This window comes from Megalops cyprinoides, chromosome 24 (assembly GCF_013368585.1).
Source record: "Megalops cyprinoides isolate fMegCyp1 chromosome 24, fMegCyp1.pri, whole genome shotgun sequence".
Taxonomy (NCBI): Eukaryota; Metazoa; Chordata; class Actinopteri; order Elopiformes; family Megalopidae; genus Megalops; species Megalops cyprinoides.
Genome location: NC_050606.1, coordinates 1,041,047 through 1,068,860, shown reverse-complemented (window position 1 = coordinate 1,068,860; position 27,814 = coordinate 1,041,047). Strand labels below are relative to the sequence as shown.

General features: G+C 45.7%; 1 protein-coding gene and 1 long non-coding RNA gene across 2 annotated transcripts; one reads left to right on the top strand and one right to left on the bottom strand.

The window, feature by feature from the left end:
- Positions 1–100: 100 nt before the first annotated feature.
- LOC118771103 lies at positions 101–967 on the bottom strand. Its single transcript, XR_005004597.1, has 3 exons — positions 878–967; positions 388–440; positions 101–197 (listed from the first exon to the last, which is right to left on the bottom strand). It is a non-coding gene; the product is annotated as an uncharacterized LOC118771103 (long non-coding RNA).
- A 10,491-nt stretch (positions 968–11,458) lies between these two features.
- si:ch211-14a17.10 (E3 ubiquitin-protein ligase TRIM39) lies at positions 11,459–27,292 on the top strand. The gene is made up of 21 exons (XM_036518865.1): positions 11,459–11,553; positions 11,991–12,082; positions 12,665–12,715; positions 13,143–13,167; positions 13,348–13,410; positions 13,532–13,612; positions 13,780–13,848; positions 14,302–14,382; positions 14,898–14,987; positions 15,349–15,423; positions 15,781–15,849; positions 22,703–22,786; positions 23,827–23,895; positions 24,238–24,321; positions 24,424–24,486; positions 24,578–24,670; positions 24,887–24,949; positions 25,049–25,087; positions 25,535–25,807; positions 25,901–25,948; positions 26,428–27,292. The coding sequence occupies exons 1-21, from the start codon at positions 11,481–11,483 to the stop codon at positions 26,979–26,981; spliced, it is 2,139 nt and encodes a 712-aa protein (XP_036374758.1). The 5' UTR covers positions 11,459–11,480; the 3' UTR covers positions 26,982–27,292.
- Positions 27,293–27,814: the final 522 nt, after the last annotated feature.

The window sequence follows — 27,814 nt, the reverse complement described above, 5'->3', positions numbered from 1 at the left end:
AGCTGTTTCAGGTGTGATTCTCACACTGAAAGGTGGCTTGTAATTTTCTCTGAAGGCATGCTCACTGCACACACGCAGGGCAGTGTCTACTGTGGGGTGTTCTGCTGTTTAACCTTCTCTTTCCTGGGGGTGTGGCCAGAGTGTCCATCAGCATGGTGGGCGGGGTTACTTTGTGTCCATAGAGGAGATTCTGGATCCTGTGGAACAGGCAGGAGTGAGAGGGTAAATAAGAGCCTGCGTCCCCAGAAGGTGGGTGTGTTTGGATAATGTGGGGGTCTGGTCTCCTCTTACACTACAGAGGCCAGGTCTCGTATCTACACCTCCCCCGGTCTCAGTGTCTCTGACTGGACACTCTGATCGTGTTTGATCGCTGGCCATGCGTTTCACCTGTGAAAGGTGTGATGAATGATCAGCACTCCCTCTGCAGACCAGCCGGAAATCTAACAGAGACAAAAGTACAGAGAATGTCTCAACCGGTAAAAGTGTAACATTCTAACTGTACGGAATATATTGTGTACAAACATGGTATTGGATTAACAAAAGATGTGAAAATCAGGATTTATTTAAAAATCATACAGCACATTCATACCAAGTTTTTACAGCACCGTGCAGAAACATTTCTGCAATTTTATCAGACAAAACTGCCAAACGTTGCATTAACACCAGTTAACATGGGCACCAGCCAGACCACCGTGTTTATTCAACTTTGTGACTATGTTGTGTGTTATCTGGTATTGTGCGGATTGCAGGGATATTATACACGACATCACAGAGGTACCTGTATTTCATATTTATTTTAATTACATTTCGTTACCCATTTTTACGTTTTAAAAATCATCCTTTCAAACATTGATTAATTTTGTGTGTTTTAACTTACCCTGTCCTGAGAGAGCTGGGCGAGTTCACAGTCTGTAAATGTTTCACTCTCTCACATTGATGAACCTGGTCATTATCCCCACAGTTTGGGTTATGTGGATTCAGGGAAGAAGCTGTAGTACAGCCCCGTTTGGGGCAGAAATCGATCATTCCACGTGGCACTAGTGTGGATGGAGGGTAAATTACTCCCCCTCGTAGTATTTTCCTAACTCCCGCTGTCTGTCTGTTTGAATTCTGTCTGACTGTGCTGGTCGATCTGTCTGCATCTCACCTTTCATCTTCACTCCGTATAGGTGTGTAGCATACTCACGTTTCACTAGCCGCCTGCAAATTGCTCTCTCAATCTTTGTATAATTATTACAGATATTCTATTTATTGAGAGGATATTCAGCTCCCTGTACTTGAAACTGAATGCTCTGTTTCTGCCATTTTTGGAGTTGTAAGTGTTTTTATTTGGCTGTTTATGAATATTCTTGCCGGGGCATGGGCCAAAACAAACCATCCATGGCTAGGGCAGTAGAACAGACAGCACCCCCGTTGCCAGCCAGAACCACCTACACAAGGACATATGGCAGAATGCAAGAGTCCAGAATCTCGTGATAGCATAGAATAGCTGTGATTCCAGCCCTACTCCAGCCCTGTTAGGTCACCAGGTTTTGCCCCCGAACAAATTGATAACCATCAATGATCATTAACTACACGACTTGGATCGTGAGTTAATGGTTAAGAGGAGAGGTCTTTTTAAGCTGCTCGGAGGGCAGGATGGAGTTGTGTCGGTGTCAGGTGTGCAGCTGCGATGGGCAGAATCTCCCAGCCTCTCCTGGTTTTCCTGCTGTGCAGCGCGTTTCAGAGCGCGCTCTGTGCGCACGGTAAGAGGCTGCCGGCTGCCACAGTCTCCTGTGTTTGAGTTCGCTGTGAAATGCTCACTGTAAAAAATCCGTTTGCTTTCTCGGTTGTTTTCAGTGGTTCCTAACAGCATTGAACTCCTGATTTGATTTTTTTCCTCAGCTTCTCTCCGAGAAAAGCGAGAGCCACAGGATGGGCAGGTAAGACCCGCCGAGTCGCCGCAGCAGCTGGTGGGGGGGGGGGGGGGGTCGGTTGGGTCGGTGGAGGGGGTTGCAGTGGAGCGCTGTAGAACCCACAATCACCCTCATGCGAAATATCATTATTTCATTTTCTTTTGCAAGAAATCGGCGGAAGTTGTCTGTACAGCACAGACGGACAGCGGGCTGCTGTGTACACAAATGAAGCAGATCCAGGAGGAGCTGGAGGAGTGCCGACAGGACAGAGCCAACCTGAGTGAGTGGAGCGTCTCTGTGGGAGGGGGGCGCTCCCCTCAGAAGGGCGATGGCCGCGTCTCCCTCCCCGCTGTGCTGGCTCTGCTCAGCGTATCTCTGCCGGCAGTCACAGCTCTCTCCCTCTGCCCCTCCCAGCTCAGCAGATCGCCGCCCTGGAGGCTCAGATAGAGAAGCTGAGGAATGCGACAGCAGGTGAGGGGGGCGGCCCCTGCAGGACACACCGCGACACACAGCTACACACCGCGACACAGTGACACACCGCGACACACAGCTACACACCCGACACATTGTTACACACCGCGACGCAGTGACACACCGCGACACACAGCTACACACCGCGACACACAGCTACACACCCGACACCGTTACACACCGCGACACGCAGCTCACAGCGCGACACACAGTTACACACCGCGACACACAGCTACACACCGCGACACACAGCTACACACCGCGACACAGTTACAGGCGTCCATGGGCTTTCACCTGGGGACAAGACAGAGGCACAAAAAGCGTATCAAAGTTCACTTTAATTTGCTCATCATTAAAAAGAACAATGAAAAGAATAGCGCTGTAATTCCTGTAACACTCCTGTAACACTGTATCACCTGCTTCCCTGTGTCTGCGCTGTCATTTATATAACACTTATGCATTTACATGATCAGTGTGCGTGTGTGACATACAGGAGAGATGATCTGAATGTGTACTACAGACCTAGGGATTGTGGGAGATGTTTATACAGCAGTACTACAGAGTGAGGGATTGTGGGAGATGTTTATACAGCAGTACTACAGAGTGAGGGATTGTGGGAGATATTTATACAGCAGTACTACAGAGTGAGGGATTGTGGGAGATGTTTATACAGCAGTACTACAGAGTGAGGGATTGTGGGAGATATTTATACAGCAGTGCTACAGAGTGAGGGATTGTGGGAGATGTGTAATCATTAAACTCCACTCTCCGCTCAGCCTGCTCTCCACAGCCTGGCTTCAGTTCAAAACCACACCTCCTGCACCTCTGAACCACAAAGATTATTTCACTCCCTCTCTCTCACACACATATGCACATTTCTAGAAAAACAAAACTAAATTCTGTCCTCTCTTTCCTGTAAGTTACCTTACAAACTGTTTACATAAACAAGAATGCTAATAACTGAACAAAACCTTAAATAACTGAACTGTCTGACTGGTTAGAACTGAGCCATGGGTCTGAGATAAAGGAAGTGTGTGCATATCTAAGTAATACACATGCAGATTAACAATAGATCCATGTAGTTTACTCAGAATTTTACAATTCCAGCTATTCAAAAGCACAAGCAAGAGGAAATCTATACACTGAGGCTGAGCACACACACACACACACACACACACACACACACACTACAATTTAGTTCTTTTAGTGCTGATTTTGGTGCTGCTGTTTTGATGTTTGCTCTCAGTGTTTCTGTTTGCAAATGGGAGGCTTTCTTTCTTTTATTTGTGACTATGTGACCTGTTTGCCATTTAGTAATGAGAATGTGACCTGTCTCTGTTTTGTCAGAAATGGACATGGACAAAGAGTTTGAAGACTGGAAGACAAAATTTGGTAAGACTAGAGCAGCAGCTCATGTGTGACTCATGCGTTATTGCGTCAAGCGAAATACAGTAACACAAAGGAGGATTATGATTCGGATGATGAACCAACCTAAAACTGGGTCATCAGTTCAGGACAAGCACAGGACAACATTTCTGTACCCCTTAAATGCATGCAGATATCATACACAGTGGATTATCCATAGGTGATATTTCTGTGTTTATGGTGAATCGAGCTGTGGTTGTGAAGCTAACCATTTATTGCTGCCAATAACGCTTTTCACTCTTTGGAAAAAATGCTGATTTACTATTACTACTACTACTGCTACTACTGCTACTACTACTGTTACTGCTACTACTACTACTACTGCTACTGCTGCTACTACTTGTGTGTGTCTGCTGAAGATCTTCACAGCTGAGTTTATCTTCGCTGGGCGTGTCTCCACCAGCAGTGACTCTTCTAACCGTGAGCGACAGATGTTGTTACAGTGACTTGAAAAACCTGCAGTGGCAGAAACAAGCCACCATGTGGCAGCAGAGTCACAACAAGACTCACTTAACACACTTTCTAACTGGTGTCAAAACCAGAGAACAGCCACAATTAAAACACGGCTTTGATCATTTTTCTGTCTGTCTTTGCCCTGTTAGAAAAATCGTATGCAACAACTGAAGAAGAGGCAGAAAGGAAGAAAATATGGCTGGCCACCCGGGCCACGGTGATAGAACACAACAAGAAATATGACCGGGGATTGGTGACTTGGTCAATGGGACTGAACCACTTCGCTGACTTGGTGAGACTCAGAGACTGTGTTACACACAGCCCTCCATCCTGTCCGCAAGTAATACCCGGTTTTTTAGGTTCCCCTGAATCTGAAACACCCGGAAACATTCTCATAAACCAGTGGTATTTATGAAATAATAAGAATGCAAGTATTGCGAGTATTTCCATGAACTGAAAAGCTGGATGTAATGCATAGGTTTGAAGGAGCTCTAACTCACTGTTATTTGAGACATAAACTACTGACCAGTGGTCTGAGTTTGAACTGGTGATTTAACTGTCTGTATGTAGTTGGTTCAAGAAGCAAACATATAGTCTGATCATACGTGTACACAGTAGAAATAATGAAAGTAGCACATCTAAATCACCAGTAAATGATTTAATTCTGAAGCATTTTGAAGCCTCAGACCCTTCCACAGGATTCAAAATGTTCTTTTCTCTGAGGGAGCAGAGTGGAGTGATCATTTTTAAAATGTGGCTGTAGATTATCATCTCTCAGGGTGTAGTACACCTCTGCCCTGGATCTGATTTGCAGCAGCATCTAATTGCTGTAACCATGATGTTACATCTTATTAATGACTTCTGCTGATTCATGCAAACACATAGAGTTACTATCATCTGTGATAACTCTTCTATCAGACAAAATTCTTCATGCAGAGTAACACACACACACACTCTCTCACACACACACACAAAATCAATGAGTGAATCCATGAGTGGTTACAGAAGCAGTTTGGTGAGAGTCTGTGAGAGTGTGAGAGTGTTTGAGCTGAACGGGTTGAGCGTGAAATTAAAATATACTGAATCCCTGCTGCCTCCTCCCACAGCGTCCTGAAGAAATGCCACATGGGCTCAGTCCCTGAGGTCTCTGCAGAGGGCCAGCACTGCACGCCTAAACCCACACAGGGGCTGCTGGCCTCCGCATTTGGAGGAAAACCTGCTCTTGTGTCTTCAGCACTTGTGCAGGTTCTTTCTGGCTGATGATTGGTGTATCACTAAATTTGTGTTCATCACATCAATAAAAAATGTTTTGAAGCAAATGAGTCATGTTGTTGTGGAGATACTGTTCAGTAAATGCCAACAGCCTATCAGCACATGGCGTAAGGCTGCAGCCGGTGTACAGGTTACACACAGAGACAAAACCAGCAGCGTCTTCATCATGGGTGAAGTTTCAGAGCTGTCTGTGAAGGTCAGGGTTGTTGACCTCTGCAGGTCAGGTGATAGCTGTAAGAATATTCATATAAAGGAGCGTCTCCCATGGCGTTCCCTAATCAAAAAATCCTATAGGATTTCAATAGAAAAGACCTGTAGGATTTCAATAGAAAAGTCCTATAGGAAACTCCTGCTGGGATTTGAAAGCAATCCTGTTGGTCCCCTAAAGATTTTTCCAATAGCATTTCTGTGTGATTTCTTCCCATGGGATGTTGATGAGATATCTAATGGTAATGATCCTGTTGGATTTCTATGTGATTCCTTACTTACTTTAAATAAATAATACATTTATTAAAATAAATAAATTGCTCCCTAAACAATAATACAAGGTACTACTATATAAAATCTAAAATCAGTTATAATATTGAATAATATTACATTATAAAATAGTGAATAATATTACATCATATAATACATTATATAACAGTGACCTTTCCTGTTTTGCAGGCAGTGTGGGTGGCAGTGTAGCAAGGGCACTGCAGGTATTTAATCCACAGCTGCCACAGTAAATACCCAGCTGTGTTAATGGATAACATATAAAACTTGTAACCTATGTAAGTGACTCTGGATAAGAGCATCTGCTAAATGCCAATAGTGTAATGTAATAATTAATATTCAGTGGCGGCTGGTGAGCTGGAAACAGGGGTAGCGGAAACACTACCTTTAAATCTATCATTACTTTCAGCCTGTTCCCCTTTATCCTCCTGAATTAACAATAAAACAAATAATTCGCAGAATAATTGGCACCAATTGCAAATAGAGTAAATGATTATGCTCGTGAAACAGCGCGGATTGTAGTTTGTGTGCTTGCGAAAGCGACGACGTGAGATTGTATAATTAACAAGGACGGCATTTATCGATTTAAATTACTTAAAATGCTCACAATAACAAGGATGGCAATTTGAATAATTAAGTGGCGAGTAATCCCAAAGCTTTCTCTTAAATGTTTCAAATTATAGCTTTCTTATGTTAAATTCAAATTTAGCTAAATTTAGTTAAATCGATTTAAATTACTGAGAATAAACTTTCAGGTTAGGTTGTGTGCAATGAACAATAACGTTTAGAACACAGACCTCGCAAAAGCTGTGATGTGTCATGAGCACTTAACGTAATTTACATCGATAAATGCCATCCTTGTTAATTGAACAATTTAACGTTGTAGCTTTCGCAAGCACACAAACAGGACGAGTTAAGAAGGTAAGAATTCCACTGACATGATGTTTTTGGAAAAATTGTTGTAAATTATATTCAACCTTCAATGAACTGTGAGGAAAGCACCTCAGGATTTCAAAACCAAGAGCAACTGTCCGAGCTCAGTTCCGTCTGGAAGACAGCCACGAGTCTCACACTGTCAGGATACAGGGTCATACAACCTGCAGGTAGCTGCCAAAATTAAGCAACCACTTGAGTAAATTAGTGACAGAAAGTATATTGAAAGCAGGTGCTTCCACACAGGTGTGGCTCCGGATTTAATTAAGCAGTTAGCATCCCATCATGCTTGGGGTCATGTATAAAAATGCTGGGCAGGCCCAGTTGCCTGTTACTTTAGCGCTAGAGGATGGGATCTCAGTGACTTTGAGAGAGGGGTGATTGTTGGGGCATGTTTGGCAGGAGCTTCAGTGACGAACGCTGCTCAAACTTCTGATGTTTCCCAAGGAACAATGACTACTGTGATACTGGCATGGAAGTCTGAGGGAAAGACAACATTAACAGATCAGCAACTGCTGTCAAAAGTGCATAATCTTTGAATGTGATGCCTGTGCTTTAGTTCAACAAGCAAAGCATAAGAGTGACTGTGATTCTGTTCATAGAGTCGGGTTGCAGTGCATAAGTCCCTTATTACACCTAAAAATGCACATTTGTGAAACAAAGTGGTGCAAAAAACTCAGGCAGTGGTCTGCTGAGCAGTGGGAAAAAGTAATACGGTCAGATGAGTCGGCAGCCTCTTCTCAACAGGCGGACGAGTGCCTGTGTGGTGCATGCCGAAAGAAACCTACAGGCCTGAGTGCTTATTTCCCATGGTGATGGGCTCTGGTGGCTATTTTGGTGTGCGTTTTCCTGACATGATTTAGGTGCTTTAGGTGCACTCAACCTCTTAGAATGCAAGGTGAACGCCAAAAAATGCAGCCATTCTGAGTGATCACGTTCATCCTGTGGTGAAGCATTTCTGTCCTGATGGGCGTGGTCTCTTCCAGGATGGCAGTGCCTCCATTCACAGGGCACGAGTTCACTGAACGCTTTGATTAGCGTGAAAACGATGTAAACCACATGCTGTCTCAGTGTCCAGAACTCAACCCCAGGAGACCCTTACGGGAGAGAGTGCGGCAGTGTCTGAGACAGCATTTGGCACCATCAACAGAACACCAAGCAATGGAATTTATAATGGAAGAGAGGTGTGGCATTCCTCCAATGGAGTTCCAGTTCCAAATATTTTCTTTTCTTCCCCTTCATGTTGTGGTTAGGAAATTTTGTTTTTGTCAGATTCCTTGAAAGTTTTTTTTTTTTTTTTTTTTTTTTTTTTCCCCATTTACCAGATGCTCTTTTTTTTACATGTTATCTCTTTACACAACTGGACTTTACTGAGACAATTCTGGGTTAAACAGCTTGCCCTAGGGTTCAGCAGCAGTGCCCCAGCAGGGAGTTGAACCAGCAGCCCTTTGGTTACAAAGCTCTGCTCCTTACCACTATGCTACCCTGCGGCGTGCATACTGAAACCACTACAGGTTTAATTTACATGTACTATTATTGTAGGTTTCTGCATGGGCACAATAATAGTTACCACATACAAACTACTTTACACGCACATGCTGAAAAATACATCAATACAGACGAGTTCCTCATATTATCAGAGATGTGTCCCAACAGGGAGTGTGCGCCATCTGGTGGAGATGAGTGGGAAACTATTATAAAACTGCAAATGAAATAAAATATTTATGGACACTTTTGGCATAATATTCTAATACATTTCATTATTTTTGGAAACAAAACATCTAAAATCACTATTCCAATACAATATTTAACATTCATAAAATATAAGCTAAATGATTAATTTTCTATTAAATGTGAGATTGTTGTTGACTTCGTGAAGGCCAGAATCTCCTTATTCATTTCAGTTTACGAACGGTTGCCAGTACGCCTGAACGCTTTATTTTTTAGTACAACCCAAAGTCGTTAAAAAGAACCCTTTCGAGACACTGTATTTCAAATGTTTACTCCATACAGCGTCTAAATGAGGTAAACATCGCTGATCTTGTGCTCTGAGTGTTGAATCCTGGAACTGCATGGGCAATGTGCAATCACACGACCTTGCTTTGGTGACCTGCGTAGCCTGCGGACAAACAGCAGCTGTGTGCTTTGGCCCAGAGAGTGTGTGGGCGCAGCCCGGATTATAATTATGGCAAATCATGATATCGGACCACATTTATACACTGTAATCTTTTTTTGTTAATGTTTCACTTCCTCTCATTAACCTTGGCGATATCCACATCAATGTCAGGCAGAAAAGGGGGGCGGGGGGATGGGGGCAACTGTATTTCTACATTTAGGGGATTCATCTGAGGGCAAAACAGGTAAAGTTATATAGGAACAGAAGGTGGTGGCGGGAATCGGTCATGTGGCTGACGATCCTTCTCTGACCCCCGATCCCAACCTGAGAGGCAGAAGAACAAGTACAAAATCTCTGAATTACCTCTGTGATAAGTCAGATACATTTTTTTTTCAATAGGCATGAGGCGAAATATCGTAATTTTGTATTTTCGTGGCCCTGAGAGCACAAATCGATATCAAATTAACAGGTGAGTTAGATAATTACTGGCTAGAATATAATTCTTCTTTTTTTTAAATGTCAGTGGTAATTTTATTCGCTTTGCTTGCTCTGTCCAATAGTCCGGGTTAATTTGGTTAGTTTGTGTTTCACCTGTGGCAACGCTCACCGATGTATCACTGACTCACAATGATGATCCCTGACGGTCATAAATATTGTAACTGATCCATGCACATCATTCAGAGCTAAGCTGGAAACGTTTAACACCTATTTCGAGAAGATGTTCTGTAGGTGGTGTAACATTAACAGTATATGAAATAAGCAAAGATCTCAAACTCCGGTTTATTAACTTGCTCTTGCATCTATCAGCTATCTTGCGAATCCAGGAGCACCGCTGAGATCATTCAGGAAAGAGACCATAAGGTCATTTCGGTCCCTCTTACTGTATGTAGACAGCCTAGTAGAGTTCAGCCAATTATGGACTCATTTTATAAAAGCGATGTGGCGCTCAGACCAGTGGCAGACTACATCATGAATATTGTCACGGATAGGGGTTTGATATTTGAAGAAAGGAAAGAAAAGAAAAAGAAAATGTTTTCAATCATATTATATGTTTTTTTTTCCTTATCAGCATTATTTCTTGGAGGAACATTTCGCGAAACGTGAGCTGAATGCGTGATTATTTATAGGCCTACTTGTTGTGGCACGTTCTCGTGGGTTCTATGTTCCTAACCGTTACACCGTCACCGCGAATGAGCAGGACCTGCAACCGCAGGCCGGGGAACAGATCAAAAGAGAGACCCTGAAACAGCCGACGGCAATACTGCCAGATTCGACACTGTTTACATTGCTAGTTTGCACAATTCATTTTGTTTGTGGCTACTTTTCATAACGCTGCTGTAAGGTCGTGGCTTGGTCGTGGGGTGAACGCCTCTCACACACACTGTTTAAACAGTGGCATGCCAGTGTTTTCCGGCTTTCCCGTAACCGGGAGCGTGTGTGTGCGGTCACGGTGCCAGTGGGCAAGACGGCGCATCCTCTGTTAATGCCTCATCCGCTCGTACGCGGGCTGTCCCGCCGGGCCATTTACCGCCCTCTCTCCTAATGCGAATATCCGTGACCCCGCTGTCTAAGAACAGAGAGTGACGGACTCTCCACTGACAGAACGGATCTTCAAGTTTATGAACTAATGGCATTATAATGTAGCGAGCATAAATGCAAACAGTTTCATCATGAACAATTGAAGCACTTACGACTACCATAAGCGATAAGCGAATTCTACAGGAGTATTATAGAAATCTACTACAGTAACATTAAAAATAATTATATGCATAAATATCTGCTCTGCTTAATAGTACTACCAGTTCTGTTTGAATACAGTTATTGACCCTGGTGGCCATTTCCTTTCGTAGCTGAATTGTAACATTAAGAAAAGTTAAATACAGGGAAAAAAATGTAAGTACAACCAACTATAATCACTGTCACTCATATGAGTATGTATAGGCCTACTGGACTTCTTTATCAAAATTCACTTTACGCAGTCTTGTTTAAAATCTTACAGTCGGCCAGTTGTACATTTGACTCATATCGCTGTCACTGCGCCTTTATTTCTCGCACTACAAGTCCCATGGTTCACCACAGTGCAGTGTCCGATCCCTCAGGGTGCCCTATCCCTGACCAAAGACAGTTTGACCCCCTACCCCGGTGGGCCCCCGGTCATTGTAGTTCCGCCTCACAGAGTGAGCCACTCGGGATCTCTGTACGGGATACTGAAATAGTGTGGTCACTTCGCCCGAGTAAAGCGCATTATGACCATTATTACTACAACAAAAGACTACCAACACTATGAACAGCGACGATTACCGAATGTCTGATCATTAACTACACGACTTGGATCGTGAGTTAATGGTTAAGAGGAGAGGTCTTTTTAAGCTGCTCGGAGGGCAGGATGGAGTTGTGTTTGGGTCAGGTGTGCAGCTGCGATGGGCAGAATCTCCCAGCCTCTCCTGGTTTTCCTGCTGTGCAGCGCGTTTCAGAGCGCGCGGGGCAGACACCGTAAGAAAAATGCGCTTGTAGTCTGGTCGAGTCTCTTGCTTATCACCCGTTCGCCGTGGGAAAACGAGTGATCTGATTTAAACTAACAAACAGCCGCTAATATTAACAGAGTGACAGATCAGCTCACGACAGAGACAGAGTTTGTAAATTTGTATTTGCAGACTGGGCGTCATAAAGCACACTGGTGCACTTCAGGAACATGTTTACGCTCGGTGCGGGAAAATCCTGACGTCATCAATTAAATAATTTAGCGTGGTGCCTTGATTTGACAAAGAGATCTTGATCACTAATGCACGACAGATGATCGATTGAAGTGTGTTTTATTTGGCCGTCGACATTTAATGTTACGAGGCCTGTCAGCGGCAGTGATAGTAGTAGAAACAGCAGTAGTGGCTGTTAAATGTTCATTGAAAATGATCTGTTTGCTGGGCTTCCAGTCTTTTCTGACAGCAAAGAGACTCCCTCAGCTTTCACCCGAGGAAAGCGAGCGGATTCTACGGTAGAAGTACCAGGCGGATACAACGTGACGGTAAGCCTCGCCGGGGTGCTCTGCGGGGCGCAGACAGCCGTTACACTGACCCCCGGGTAAAACGCAGGGAGTGGGACGGATTCTCATTCAGTGACATGAGATGCACCATATTCACATGCTGGCTATTTTTTCATTCATTGTCCACTATTGCGTTTCATCAAGCTCAATACTATATGTGGTTAGTCCAGGCTGATTTTTGTAAGAAGATTGCTTAATTCTTACAAGAGGAGTATCAATATAGCAACGGCATTAGAGTAGGAATGATACTGTGATAGTTTTTGATCACTACAGTACATAAATAGTATAGCCTATACTACCGCATGTGCGCTACATTCTCGTATTAGTATGCCTGTTTCTTATAAGCAGCGTACACGTTATATTTTATAACTGAAGACAGCGTCGTTTGCTGTGTTGACAATATAATCTGTATTCAGTAATAGTTCATAACAACATTTAGTGGGGAAATGTTTTCAGGAAACCTCATACCACTCAAGACAAATGCTCCTGTTGGAAGAGTTAATTGCCGGAGATACGAATTCAGACGAAATTAACCGAGTATCTTCTCTCCAACGCCCCCTGCAGGTGCTTCTAGTCCCCGGGTCACACACAGTGCACGTGCCGCTGCGCACTGAGGTGAGCACCGTTGGCTCTTCCCTCCCTCTGCCTTGGTTGTGAATGAATGTCACGCTCAGGCTCTGGCTGTGGGAGGCAGGGTCACAGGGCCCCAGAACCAAAGGAGCTCATAACAGGGCCGCTGTGGAGCCTGTGATGCCATCAGCAAAAAGCCGAGCTCACAGCTCTCAGATCAGCGGTTTTTAATATGTTTTCAAGCCACGCCAGTCCTCCAAAAGGCCGGACACATCAGTATAGTTTATATTTTATTTGCAGACTGTTTTGTAGATTGTGAGCTGGGCCTCAGAGGCTTGCACTCAGCTGAATTCATGAGGAATACTGTGGATATTGTTAGAAGTTCAAACTGCATGTTCAGATGGCCACCAGAGGCTTTTTGGTACAAATGCTTTCTATTAAAGTTTGCCGTTTGTTTTTGTTTCCAATTCAGACGGTAATTAAGGAACGCTGTCTCGGTAAGTGTGTGCTTCTCTGTCTTGGACTCAGTGAAGTCAAAGCTGTGAAGCACAATGTTTCAAAGTCCCGCTCTTAGTGGACTATTGTTTGCTGGTGTGAACTCCACCTGAGCTCAGCCAAGGCTGACTGAGTTACTGAAACCGAATACTGATCTGGATTTGATTTTTCTTTTACAAAAGTCCAGGACCTGGAGGAGAAAGAGAAAGAGCTGGAGGAGGTGTATGCAACAAACGCCGATCTGGGTGAGTGGGAGGGGGGCGTTCCCCTCAGAGGGGCGATGGCCGCGTCTCCCTCCCCGCTGTGCTGACTCTGCTCAGCGCGTCTCGGCCGGCAGTCACAGCTCTCTCCCTCTGCCCCTCCCAGCTCGGCAGATTGCCGCTCTGCAGAAGAAGCTGAAGGAGGTGGAGAGCAGCCGGGACGGCGCGGTGAAGGCGCAGATCACAGGTGAGCGTCGGGATGCTTTCGGGTTTCTCTCCCACCCCCTTCCACTTCGGTAACGGGGTAACCGGGAGGGCAAGGGTCACAGCTGGGGGCTGGGGTGTGGTTGCCGGGGTAACCCGGACAGTGTGTGTTTTTAGCGAATGACAGGCTGATATCCGTCTGCCTCACAGAGCTGCAGGGCCAGCTTCAGGACAAGATCAACAAGCTGGAGGTGCAGACTCAGGACAACTCCAAACTGGGTGAGTGGAGCTCGCTGGTGGGACAGGGGCCACGTGCTTACTGCATGTCACTCAGCCTGTCCAATCAGCCCGTTACTGCTGCGCTGATGTCACTCAGCCTGTCCAATCAGCCAGTTACTGCTGCGCTGATGTCACTCAGCCTGTCCAATCAGCCCGTTACTGCTGCGCTGATGTCACTCAGCTGTGTTAATGGTTGCAAGGTTTGCAGGAAGGGTTACCCGCCAGGTGGCTAAATACTGCAATGCCCTGTGTACTTTCCCTGTGTACTGCTGAAACCAGGCCACTTACTACAAAGGGGGGGGCCCTAAACTGTCTAAAATAACCTGAGGGGCGCTGTTAATGTAGGTGCCCCTCTGTGAAACCACAGGCCGCAGCGATCTCAGATCTCACTGTCAGGTCCACAGGAAGAGTGTCTGTGTGTTTTACCCAGAAGCCTCTGCTTCCTCTGCTCAGTCCTCCAGATCACTGCCCTGCAGGGTGAGCTCAGGGGGCTGAAGACTGAAGTGGCCCAGGCGACAGAGGCAGAAACCACAGGTGAGTGAGATCACAGGGGAGTGAGATCACAGGGGCGTGAGCTGGCAGGTGAGTGAGATCACAGGGGAGTGAGATCACAGGTGCATGAGCTGGCAGGTGAGTGAGATCACAGCTAAGTGCAGGTGAGTGAGATCACAGGGGAGTGAGATCACAGGTGCGTGAGCTGGCAGGTGAGTGAGATCACAGGGGAGTCAGATCACAGGGGAGTGAGATCACAGGTGCGTGAGCTGGCAGGTGAGTGAGATCACAGGGGAGTGAGATCACAGGTGCGTGAGCTGGCAGGTGAGTGAGATCACAGGTGAGTGAGCGCGCAGGTGAGTGTCGTGATCAGATCAGATTGTTTTTGTGTACCTGCGACATGGGAAAGATTCCTCCAAGGAAATGGAACAGTCATGTGGTTTCACAAGTGGATATCAGCTCATTGCTGTATTTGACCTCCTGTAACACAAAACTGAAAAAATGATGGAAACTGACTAGCTCAAGCTCCTCAGTACAGATATCTGTTTATCTGCCAGACCTGAAGCGGCAGCTGGAGGAGAAGGAGAAACAGCTGAAGATGAGGAACAAACAGCTGGAGGATAAGAACGCGTACAACGCTAAACTGAGTGAGTGCTGTGACTGCACCGAGCTGCAGGTATCACTCTCAACTGACGCTCTGCCCTCTGCCCACAACGACGCGGTTTCCCAGACCAGCCACTAGAGGGCACACAGAGCACCACACCAAGATGAAATCCTTTCCAAACAGGCCTAAATGATGGTGGCAAATGAATGATGTAAAAATTAGGTAAAATGGTGCATGGCACGTTACAGTTATTTATTTTATTTTAATATAACAGCAGTTTCAGACCCTGCTGTGTTATTTCTGTGCTGCAAATGCGGTTGTGATTAGTGAGCTTTCAGAGGGAGTGAGTACTCCGTGTGTCTTCATAGAATTCACTGCTCTGCCTCTCTTTTTGGATTTTCCAGTTTTAAAGATTAATGAACTGGAGAATGAGATATGGAGCCTTCAGCAGAACCAGTCGGACCCAGCCCAAGTCGCAGGTGAGAGACGGTAAACCTTCCCTTACCTGTACCCACTCTGGGCTGACACTGAGGAAACACATGCACACGCTTGCAGTTCATATAATCAGTAGGATTTAGGAAAAGGATCTGGACTTTGGGTGCTGTGCGGGAGAGACGCACATCCTGGAACAGAACACACACACACACACACACACACACACACACACACACACACACACACACACACAGAGATTTTGGAACAATGAGTCTGAAAAGGTTTTAGAAACAGGGTCAGGACACATGGTCTCAATTTGGGCTAATGGCTTACCGTCAGGCAATGAGAAGGTGTGAATTCAGTCTGCATCCTCTGCAGATGAAAGCGTCTGTGTTTTCCAGAGCTGCAGAAGGAGCTCCAGGACACAATCAACAAACTGCAGGAACAGAACAATGACAACTCCAAGCTGGGTGAGTGCGCCAGGCGGCGGTGTGGGGCGGGTCTGACCTCAGCCGGCCCCCCTTATCGCTCTGTCCTTGACCAGGCGATTCCCATGAATTACCCAGACAGGTAAACACTCAGTATAAATTAAAGGGAAGTGCACTCTGCCCATGACCTGCTGTACTGGCATATTTAAAGCAGCCTCGCTCGTGTCAGTGTGTGAAGAGCGGTTGGATTTAAACTTGGGAAGTGTGCATAGCCTGGTAAATCAGCCGTAACTCCTCACAGCCCCGACTGCCAGGAGCCTGGAACCCCAGAGCAGGTCTGCTCGTGTTCACTCGTACGCTGTTTAGCGTGCGGAGGGAGAGCGCTTCAGCAGAGAACTCTCCCTCGGGCTCCTGCCTGTCTATCAGCAAACTGACTTTCCCCACTCCACGAAGTGGGATGTGAGGATACTGTCAGCCCGTCAGTGTCTCTTTTATGATCTCAATATCTGAGTCTGAATCTCTCAGTATGAATCACTGACATGAAAAGTACAGAACAGGACAATGCAGTAACATTACAGTAACAGGGTGCATTAATATTACAGTAACAGGGTGCATTAATATTACAGTAACAGGGTGCATTAATATTACAGTAACAGGATGCAGTAATATTACAGTAACAGGACAGTGCAGTAATATTACAGTAACAGGACAGTGCAGTAATATTACAGTAACAGGGTGCAGTAATATTACAGTAACAGGACAGTGCAGTAATATTACAGTAGCATGACAGAGCAGTAATATTACAGTAACAGGACAGTGCAGTAATATTACAGTAACAGGACAGTGCAGTAATATTACAGTAGCAGGACAGTGCAATAATATTACAGTAACAGGACAGTGCAGTAATATTACAGTAACAGGACAGTGCAGTAATATTACAGTAACAGGGTGCAGTAATATTACAGTAGCAGGACAGTGCAGTAATATTACAGTAACAGGACAGTGCAATAATATTACAGTAACAGGACAGTGCAGTAATATTACAGTAACAGGACAGTGCAGTAATATTACAGTAACAGGACAGTGCAGTAATATTACAGTAGCAGGGTGCAGTAATATTACAGTAACAGGACAGTGCAGTAATATTACAGTAACAGGACAGAGCAGTAATATTACAGTAGCATGACAGTGCAGTAATATTACAGTAACAGAGTGCAGTAATATTACAGTAGCATGACAGAGCAGTAAAATTACAGTAGCATGACAGAGCAGTAAAATTACAGTAGCATGACAGAGCAGTAATATTACAGTAGCAGGACAGTGCAGTAATATTACAGTAACAGGACAGAGCAGTAATATTACAGTAGCATGACAGAGCAGTAATATTACAGTAACAGGACAGAGCAGTAATATTACAGTAGCATGACAGTGCAGTAATATTACAGTAACAGAGTGCAGTAATATTACAGTAGCATGACAGAGCAGTAAAATTACAGTAGCATGACAGAGCAGTAAAATTACAGTAGCATGACAGAGCAGTAATATTACAGTAGCAGGACAGTGCAGTAATATTACAGTAACAGGACAGAGCAGTAATATTACAGTAGCATGACAGAGCAGTAATATTACAGTAACAGGACAGTGCAGTAATATTACAGGACAGAGCAGTAATATTACAGTAACAGGACAGTGCAGTAATATTACAGTAGCAGGACAGAGCAGTAATATTACAGTAGCATGACAGAGCAGTAATATTACAGTAACAGGACAGTGCAGTAATATTACAGTAACAGGACAGAGCAGTAATATTACAGTAACAGGACAGTGCAGTAATATTACAGTAGCAGGACAGTGCAGTAATATTACAGTAGCAGGACAGAGCAGTAATATTACAGTAGCAGGACAGTGTAGTGATATTACAGTAGCAGGACAGTGTAGTGATATTAATATCCAGTGAGTGTAACTCAGTGAAATGGTAAGGAAGGCAGCACTGAAGGTGAAACAGGTGTGTTGAGTGTGTTTTACCCAGCAGCCTCTGCTTCCTCTGGTGCTGCCAGTTCTGCAGATAATCGCCCTGCAGAGTCAGGTCAGAGAGCTGCAGAAGAAGGCTGCAGACCCGGTCACCAAAGCGCAGATCGTTGGTGAGTGCCACACTCCGGTCACCATGTTTGTGCACACTTTCACCTTTTCACCGTGATTTTAAATACGCTTCAAAACGTGAAACTATTCAGGAGGCAGAACAGAATGCTTGATATGCTGTCATCAGAGAAGAACTCAGAGAAAACGCAGAGACTGATCTATTCGCGATGTTCTGTGCCAGCGTGCAGCATACTGACGGGAGAGAGCAGCAATGCTGCTTGGGAAATGGCTTGCCAGCTACACACAGCTGTTTTTCAAGGTTCTACTCAGACAAAACCAGAAGGAGCTCAATCCTCTATCCTGCTCAGTTACTGTACCTGCCACACCAACTCCCAGCATGCTTCACAGGATTGGCGATTCTGCCCCCTCTCATCCCTCGTATTTTCCGTTTCCTCTGCCCTTTTCCGCCTTCACACTGTCATCTTACTGCTTTTCCCAGTCTCTGTCTCGGCTAAATACTTATGGATTTTGGTGAAGCTTTAGATAAACTTTATCCACATCGTCCACCAGAACCCCTTTCATCCTTGGGTTAAAAAGTGTCAATTTCCTCTAATTTTTTTTCGCAAAAGTTAATTGCTACATGTGCAGTTATAATTTTCCTCCAGGTGACAACCCTGCCTGGTTAAGAAAGCTATTGTGGCAGCTTCTTTTGTCAGTGCAGTAGACAACTGTAAGTGAGACCTCACCCCATCAGGCCCGTAACAAGTGCTGTTCCTCTGTCCAACAGAACTGCAGAGGCAACTGGAAGAAAAGACCAATAAACTGGAGGAAAAGGACAAAGACAACTCTAAGCTGAGTGAGTGGGCTTACGGAGTCCTGTGGAATGTGCTCGATTTGTAAATCGCTTCCAATGACAGGTGGGACATTCCTGTTTTACTCTGGAGAAAAGTAGTGAATCTTTGCTAAGGAATGAGAAGCAGCATCTCTATAACCCTCACGCTGTGTAGAGCAGGACACCCTGCCACACGACACCTCCGAGTGTGTCATTTCTCAGTGTGAATTTGCACACTCATACAGAGTGAGCTCAAAGCCGACCGTGGAGTCACACAGACACGTGAAACACCCCCTCTGTAGTCGTCACTCACCCCTCTCTGGGCTGGAGAAAGGGTCTCCCCCTGTAAGGTCTTTGCTCTCTCAGTCCTGCAGATCATCAACCTGCAGAATGAGGTGAAGGAGCAACAGAGGAGGAACGCAGAGCAACCGACAAAAGAGCAGATCGCAGGTGAGTGTCTCTCTGATGTCTTCCAGCTCGCTGTCTAGAGCTGCTTTCGTATCCGAGGGTCAGGGTCACGGCTGATCCAGAGTGTGGCAAACCTGGATCGAGTCCTGGATTGTTTTTATTGTTATCGCACATCCTCAGACTGACTGAGGATCCTCCACCTGAACCCGATATTCACTGTGATATCTCATCACTAATTCTGCACCAGTCACGCCTTTCTTAACATTCTGTGGCCTCTTGCTGCGCATCTCGCATTGAAATCAGTGAACCTGAGCACCATGGCAACAACAAGTAAAAGTCCACAGCTTTCCATTTTCAAGAAAAAACTGTTGTCCAATCAAATTCTTAAAAAATACAAAATAAATGATACATGACAACCTTTCACTGGTGTATGAGATAAATGTGAGATGTTTAAATTGACATGAATAAAGTGAAGTCAATTTAGTTCACACAATGGTGTCTCCAACGTAAGGCAAACTACTGAAACTGCTGGACCCAGCACGTAAGGCCAAGGCAATGGAAGACCTGTGCTGGGAGGAGTGGTAACGCAGTGTGGAATCTCTGGTCTCTGATTGCCCTGATTGGCCAGAGAGAGGAGGCTGCTGTTCAGGAAAAGTCAATGCTAACTGCCTGCAAGTGCAATGCAACAACTACACACATGCACACTGACACACTGTGTGTGTTTCAGTAAAACGTTTGCGGTGGATCTGGGGAGGAGAGCAGGGTTAGCGTTGGAGGTACAGCTGTGGAATCGGGGTGGTTGTTTGTGGTTGTCGTTATGCTGGATGATGTGAAAAATGGCACACGTCCCCGCGGCTCTGCCCGTTATAACACAGTGGCTCTGTGTTTGGGTGAATGGTGTGCTGCGCTCTGCACAGGTGACACCTGTAGTGTAGTGTAATGTAATGTAATGTAATGTAATAATGTAACAACCCCTGTCTGTGTTACAGACCTGCAGCGCCGGCTGGAGGAGGAGAGCAGACGGCTGAAGGACAGAGACAAAGAGAACTCGGATCTGGGTGAGTGGGAGGGGGGCGTTCCCCTCAGAGGGGCGATGGCCGCGTCTCCCTCCCCGCTGTGCTGACTCTGCTCAGCGCGTCTCGGCCGGCAGTCACAGCTCTCTCCCTCTGCCCCTCCCAGCTCAGCAGATCGCCGCCCTGCAGGCCAGAGCGAGGCAGCTGGAGGATGAGGTTCAGAGCAAGATCAATGAACTGGAGGCGAAAACCAATGAGAACTTCGACCGGTGTAAGTGTGGCGGTGAACGCCCTCCTGTGTTAACGGGTGGAAGGCAGTAGGAGTGCAAATCTGCCAAGTGGCTCAATACTGTAATACTGCAAAACCGAGGTCACAAGCCAACATTATCACAAAACAATGTTCCCCAACAAGAACAGACAGATCTAGAATCTTTCTTCAGATTCTTCTGATGTGCGTTGAGGCTGTTCAGTGGTCGTTACCCAGCAGTCAGTGTGTTGAGGCTGTTCAGTGGTCGTTACCCAGCAGTCAGTGCTTGCTCTGCTGCCCTCAGTTCTGCGGATATCCACCCTGGAGTCGAAGGTGCGGGAGCTCGAGAGGGCGTCCAGTCAGGGCACACCAGGACAGATCGCTGGTGAGTGCCACGTGGCCACAGGGCAGCCCTGACCTTTGAGCGTTTACGCAGGCTTTTGTGTTGTCTTTCTTTCTACCACTGCTGTATTTCACGCTGCTTTTTTCTGGCCTTTTCTCTCCACTGTGCAGGGTACTCTTCTGTTTTTCTGGATCTTTCTATCAAAGACACTATAATAATACTGACTGTCAACGTCATTGTTATACCAGATTGATTGTTAATTATTGAATAAAACTGAATGAATGGACCTGGTCTGTACTTCTGTAATTCTGGAAGGACTCGCCTGAGAAATGGAATTGGCAGCGATGTGGTTTCACTTTTTAGGTGATAAATGATATTAGCCATTTCTGTGTTCTGTCTCCAACAATAACATAAAAAATAAAAAATAATGGAAACTGATTATATCCAGGTAAAATACATATTTAAAGTATGTTCATACACTTTTCAATGTATTTGAAGTCCTACATTCTCACAAAGAGTAGCTTCTTTTCCATGTGGGAAATATGAACTGGCATCAGTACAGATATCTGTTTATCTGCCAGACCTGAAGCGGCAGCTGGAGGAGAAGGAGAAACAGCTGAAGATGAGGAACAAACAGCTGGAGGATAAGAACGCGTATAACGCTAAACTGAGTGAGTGCTGTGACTGCACCGAGCTGCAGGTATCACTCTCAACTGACGCTCTGCCCTCTGCCCACAACGACGCGGTTTCCCAGACCAGCCACTAGAGGGCACACAGAGCACCACACCAAGATGAAATCCTTTCTGAACAGGCCTAAATGGTGGTGGCAAATGAATGATGTAAAAATTAGGTAAAATGGTGCATGGCACGTTACAGTTATTTATTTTATTTTAATATAACAGCAGTTTCAGACCCTGCTGTGTTATTTCTGTGCTGCAAATGCGGTTGTGATTAGTGAGCTTTCAGAGGGAGTGAGTACTCAGTGTGTCTTCATAGAATTCACTGCTCTGCCTCTCTTTTTGGTTTTTCCAGTTTTAAAGATTAATGAACTGCAGAATGAATTGTGGGAGCAACACAGAGAGCAAATGAACCAGACGTCCACAGCCGAAATCACTGGTGAGTGCTGGAAAAGTTCCCTTCATCGCTGCTATATATTTACAGTGATTTTCAAGCACACTTGCTTTTTCAGTAGGAGTAAGGAAACCTGTCTGGTTTTCAGGTAAAGTATGTAGTAGACATACATACCAGGAAAAATAACACAATACAAATCGAGTGTTTCATGCAGCACTTTTTGGATTACCTTACATGACTGTCATTTAGCAAAACCCTCTCATCCAGAGCAAGATGCACAGGTTACAGTTTTTATCCATTTATACAGCAGGATGCTTTGCAAAGGTAATTGGGGGTTAATTACCTTGTCCAAGGGCACAACAGCAGTGGATCAGTGGGGGTTTGAACCAGCAACCTTTTGGTTACAAGCCCTGATTCTTACTACTACACAACACTCCCTCTGTTTACTCAAAGGGCTTAGAAAGGCAGTGAGATGTGAAGCCTCTGCAATGAGGTAAAAAGAATTTTGCTGTGATACACTGTAGAGTGGCATCATGTGCCCTATTGGAAAAGTTAACCCTTCCCTGGATCCTGTACATCTTAAAACATCTGTGTCTCACAGAGCTGCAGAACGAACTGCAAGACAAGATCGGCCAACTGCAAGAAAAGGCCAACGACAACTCCAAACTGGGTGAGTGTGCCAGGCCGCGGTCGTGGGGCGAGATGTGACCTCAGGGCCGCGGTCGTGAGGCGAGATGTGACCCCAGGGCGGCGGGCGTGGGGCGAGATGTGACCTCAGACCGCTCTGCATTTGCAGTGCCTTTGAGCAGAAGATTTCATATTAATAACTGTAGCACTGAAGGTGAAACAGGTGTGTTGAGTGTGTTTTACTCAGCAGCCTCTGCTTCCTCTGGTGCTGCCAGTTCTGCAGATAATCGCCCTGCAGAGTCAGGTCCGAGAGCTGCAGAAGAAGGCTGCAGACCCAGTCACCAAGGGGCAGATCGTTGGTGAGTGCCTCCAGACTTACCTATGCGTTCACACATTCATCAGGAGTTTAAACACACCTCACACGCTGACACATTTCAGTGAACACAACAGGAAGGAGTAGAATAGACATGTTAAAAGAATGAAAATACAGTATGTCAATATGCCTGCCTTTTCTCTGTATGTAAGAGCGGGTACGCAGCTAGCACAGCAACTGTAAAATTTCATGGTTGAAGCAGAGTAGGCTAAAACCCACAAAAAATGTATTATAGGTGCTAGCTGCAAAATGAAATCCGCATGGAAGGTTTGGTGGACTAGCATATCAGGATGCTCCTTGAGCCAGTAAATATAAAATTATTTGCTCACCAGTTTGATATATTTTACTCCTTGTAATACTGCAGGCTACTGCTCATGGCTAAATTTCAAGGGTGGTATACCAATCAGTGCAGAGCCACCCAGCCTAGTCCAATGGTAAAGCTGTAGCGCAGATAGATGATATTAGTGTTGGCTCACTTTGACTCATCTCCTAACGCAATAATGTGTTCAATTACAAAACTGCATTACAACCTCAGTGAGTACAGTATGCAGTGAAAGTTATCAGCTGTGCTCTGAAATGTAATGTGCCAAGGGTCTGTGTGTGAACTCAACCAGCATCAAAGAATACAGATTGAAAAAGTTTGCTTATTATAAGGAAAAACCTTTAGAAGTAAAATCTTTACAGCATCACCATATTTCCTCATTGTTTCCCAGATGAATTCATTTCTACTTGTTGTTTTTCTGTGTTGCGTTATGAGGACATTCATGTAATGTTAGTTTAACAGTCCTGCTGTTGTACCTGTGGGTGGATACCTACCCACCAATGGCAGCCAATTATTCATATTATATTCATAACCACCACAGTTTACTCTTATCTGTTTTTCAGCTGGATATTTACTGAGGCAATCTGCATTAAGCACCTGCCTTTTTCCAGGCTGCTGGGAACTCTTCTGGTGCTAATACAGTGCTAATATGTGAGACCTTACCCCATCAGGCCCGTAACAAGTGCTGTTCCTCTGTCCAACAGAACTGCAGAGGCAACTGGAAGAAAAGACCAATAAACTGGAGGAAAAGGACAAAGACAACTCTAAGCTGAGTGAGTGGGCTTACGGAGTCCTGTGGAATGTGCTCGATTTGTAAATCGCTTCCAATGACAGGTGGGACATTCCTGTTTTACTCTTGAGAAAAGTAGTGAATCTTTGCTTAGGAATGAGAAGCAGCATCTCCATAACCCTCACGCTGTGTAGAGCAGGACACCCTGCCACACGACACCTCCGAGTGTGTCATTTCTCAGTGTGAATTTGCACACTGATACAGAGTGAGCTCAAAGCCGACCGTGGAGTCACACAGACACGTGAAACACCCCCTCTGTAGTCGTCACTCACCCCTCTCTGGGCTGGAGAAAGGGTCTCCCCCTGTAAGGTCTTTGCTCTCTCAGTCCTGCAGATCATCAACCTGCAGAATGAGGTGAAGGAGCAACAGAGGAGGAACGCAGATATGGTTGCTAAGGAGCAGATCGCAGGTGAGTGTCGCTGAACTGAGCACCTGCAGATTCTCGTGGTGCTCCGTATCCGCGGGAGATAGAACGGTGATTATACACGGTTTTGGACTCTTTCCGCTGCAGAGCTACAGAGGCAGCTGAGAGACAAGGATGAGGAGTGCTCCAGCCTGCAGCAGAGATATGACGGTGACTCGCACGTCTCCAGAGGTACTCATCTTTTGAGGGTGGGAGCAAACGGCTCAGTGGGTGACCCTGCTGTCTCTCTGCCTCTCTCTAGCGCTGCACGACCAACTGACCAGCAAGTTCGCAGAGGTCTCCAAACTACAAGGAGAACTAGCAGACAGAGATGCAGAGAACTCCAGACTGGAAGGTGAGCTATAGAAAACTGGAAAAATAATTGCACCCCGTCGGTCCCTGAACACTGAGCACGGTCTCTGAAGGGCAGAATCTCAGTGCTCAACTCTCTGATTTGTAATATCATACTGCCATTCATGGCTCCTTGAAATTCTCCTAAAGCAAAACATATGAATATTCCTGGGAGATTCTGGTTGCTCACAGCTTGGTCTGGTTACCTGTTCTGCCCCAGCGCTACGGGAGCAATTGGTGGCCAAGACAAAGAACTGCTCGAGACTGCAGTCCCAATACGACGGTGAGCTGCACTCCCCCACTCACCCCAGAGAGCAGAAATATTTCCTGAGTGTGAAAATGGAAATATTCATGAATTTTTTTTGGTTATTCTCTACCTCAGAGCTTCAGAAACTGCAGGGTAAATGTGAAGAAACGGAAGGTGAGTAGAAGGAAATCCAGCAAGACTCTACACCGCACAGCATCATCATTGTGAGCTCTGATCATCACCGTGAGCTCTGAGCATCACCGTGAGCTCTGAGCATCACCGTGAGCTCTGAGCATCACTGTGAGCTCTGAGTAACACTGTGAGCTCTGAGCATCACTGAAAAAAATCTTTATAGTAGTGTGCCAAAGGAGGACCAGCAAAGTAAGAATTTCATTGTATGGTGTAACAACACGTTTACACTGTGCATATGACAATGAAAGACTCTTGACTCTTGATATTGATTACTTCTGGTTGAGTTGGTCTGTTTTTTTACTCCAGAGCTGGAGAAGCAGCAGGGAACCTGCTCTTCCCACGAGACACCAATGAAAGAAAATTATTTTCAAGATACAAAACAAAATATTAATTATTAATTAAGTGTTTTGGTCACTGTTTTCACCTCAGAGCTGCAGAAGCAACTTAGTGCCTGGGAGGGAAAGATCAGCAGACTCGAGAGGCAGCTGAAGGATAAAGACTCTGATATCTCAACACTGGAGAGAGGACTGAGAGACAAGGAATCCGAGAACTCCAGGCTGGAGAGAGAACTGCGGGACAAGGAATCCGAGAACTCCAGGCTGGAGAGAGAACTGAGGGACAAGGAATCCGAGAACTCCAGGCTGGAGAGAGAACTGAGGGACAAGGAGGACGACTACTCCAGGTTGCAAAGGAGATACAACGGTGAGATGTGGCCGTCTTAGCTTGCCATTGGCCCGTGGGTATGTGTGAAAAGGACGTGCCCAATCAATGACATGGTTTTTCTGTATACCTCAGAGCTGCAGGGGAAAAAGGAGGAGGAGGAGGACACCAAGATCAGAGCAGGTGAGTTCCAGGGAGCGTCGTACCGCTGTGCACAGGGACGGTTGCACAGGTGTTCTCATCGCTGCTCGGCACCGCTGGGGACGCCTGCGTTTTTCCCCCGCCCGTTTCTCAAAAGCCCCTTGTCCACTGGCCTTGTGCTGTTTGGCAATAGCCTCGGTGCATTTCAATGTAGAGACCCCATCGTCATAGACAGAAGTGTTTGGATTTGAGAACACCACATCTTGCCAAAATCCAGTTCACCGAAACGCCTGTCCTCAGCACAGAGGCACTCTACCTCATTGCGGCCCTATTCAAGGCCGTTTAAAGTGCATGACTGATGTTTCTTGGTACTATACCGTACTATTCCGTCATTTTAAGCAATGGCCCTGCATAGCATGCCCACTCTGTACAGCACCAGTAACAGGAAAAGTAAAAACACCACAGAAACACAAGGGGCAACATCATCATCTGACTCACTCACTCTGCCCCCACTCTGCCAGCTGTTGTGACTATGGACGGTAACACAGCACACCCCAAGCTGTCGCTGTCTCGGGATGGGAGGGAGGTCGCAGTGGTGAACACGCGCAACGTCCCAGACAACCCCGAGAGGTTCGACACGTCCCTGGCCATCATGGCGAAGGATGGCTTCGCCTCAGGGAGACACTACTGGGAAGTGAAAGTGGAGGGGAAGGCTTGCTACAGCATAGGAGTGGCTGCAGGGTCAGCAGGCAGGAAAGGAAGAATTGTGCCGAAGCCCAGCAAGGGATTCTGGACCATAATATTGACCAGAAACGGCGACTTCAGAGCACTGGCTGGTAGCCCAGTCACCATCCCTATGAGGGAAAAGCCCAATAAGATAGGTGTGTATCTGGACTACAAAGGGGGTGAAGTTGCTTTCTACAACCCAGAGAACAGGTCTCATATGTACTCCTTCACCGGGCAAGTCTTCCAAGAGAAGATGTACCCCTTCATTATGACCTGTGAGGACAGCGATGTAAACGAAGCCCCCCTTGTCCTCACACATGTTGGCACCTCACTATCATGGCTTGGGTGAAGAGCAGGCTTTTATTTAAAACCTCTAAAAAGAGGTTCCGGTTATATCGGTTAAACAAAAAATCAAAATAATATACACATTTTTGTCTAAAGCACATGTATTAAGACTTTCTTCCCTCTTATTGGGCAGTACTTCAAAGCTTGATTTGATTTTAGTCAAGAATCAACATTCATTTCATGTAAACAATCTTAGTTTCCTGAACTTCTAGGACTGATGAATCAACCATACCTTCAACTGTGCTGGAAATGAGTTAGAAAATGTTACCACTGCAGATTCTGGCAGCAAAAGATGTGTTTGCAATCAATAAAGGGTTGGAAAAATACACGTTTCATTTCCAACTCTGTGAACTACAACACCATGCATCCAAAACCCACCTGGCTGGAAAGTCAGGGTGGGAAACGCACCCTCACACACACAGACACACTCTCAGGCTCACTCTCACACACACAGACACACTCTCAGGCTCACTCTCACACACACACAGGACAACTCCATGTGAAAAGTCTGCCCCCCAAGCTGTGAGTCCTGGATCTGCACCTGGCTTTTCCTGGACATAATGGCTGAGTTGGAGACAGGTTCGGTGAGCTGAACTTGGGTCAGTACATGTGGAGCAGAGAAAGGAAATGCGTATGTGTGTGGCCCTCCTCAAGGAACTGTGAAAATCATGGCAGGGAGCTTGCAAGGACGGTCAGAAATGTGGGAAAATCACTACCATAACCTGCTGAAGAGTTTCTGTGTTGTCCAATGTATACGTGACACAGTCAAGAGTTTTCGTGATTAAATGGGGCATTTTGGACCACTGACCAGAGAATCTACCAGGAGCACAAAATAAT

Excerpts from the sequence above, each read along its gene's own strand:
- si:ch211-14a17.10 (XM_036518865.1), top strand. The coding sequence starts at position 11,481 with ATGGGCAGAATCTCCCAGCCTCTCCTGGTTTTCCTGCTGTGCAGCGCG. Across the intron at positions 12,083-12,664 it reads CAGGCGGATACAACGTGACG|GTGCTTCTAGTCCCCGGGTC; the intron begins GTAAGCCTCGCC and ends CGCCCCCTGCAG. Across the intron at positions 14,988-15,348 it reads CGCGTACAACGCTAAACTGA|TTTTAAAGATTAATGAACTG; the intron begins GTGAGTGCTGTG and ends TGGATTTTCCAG.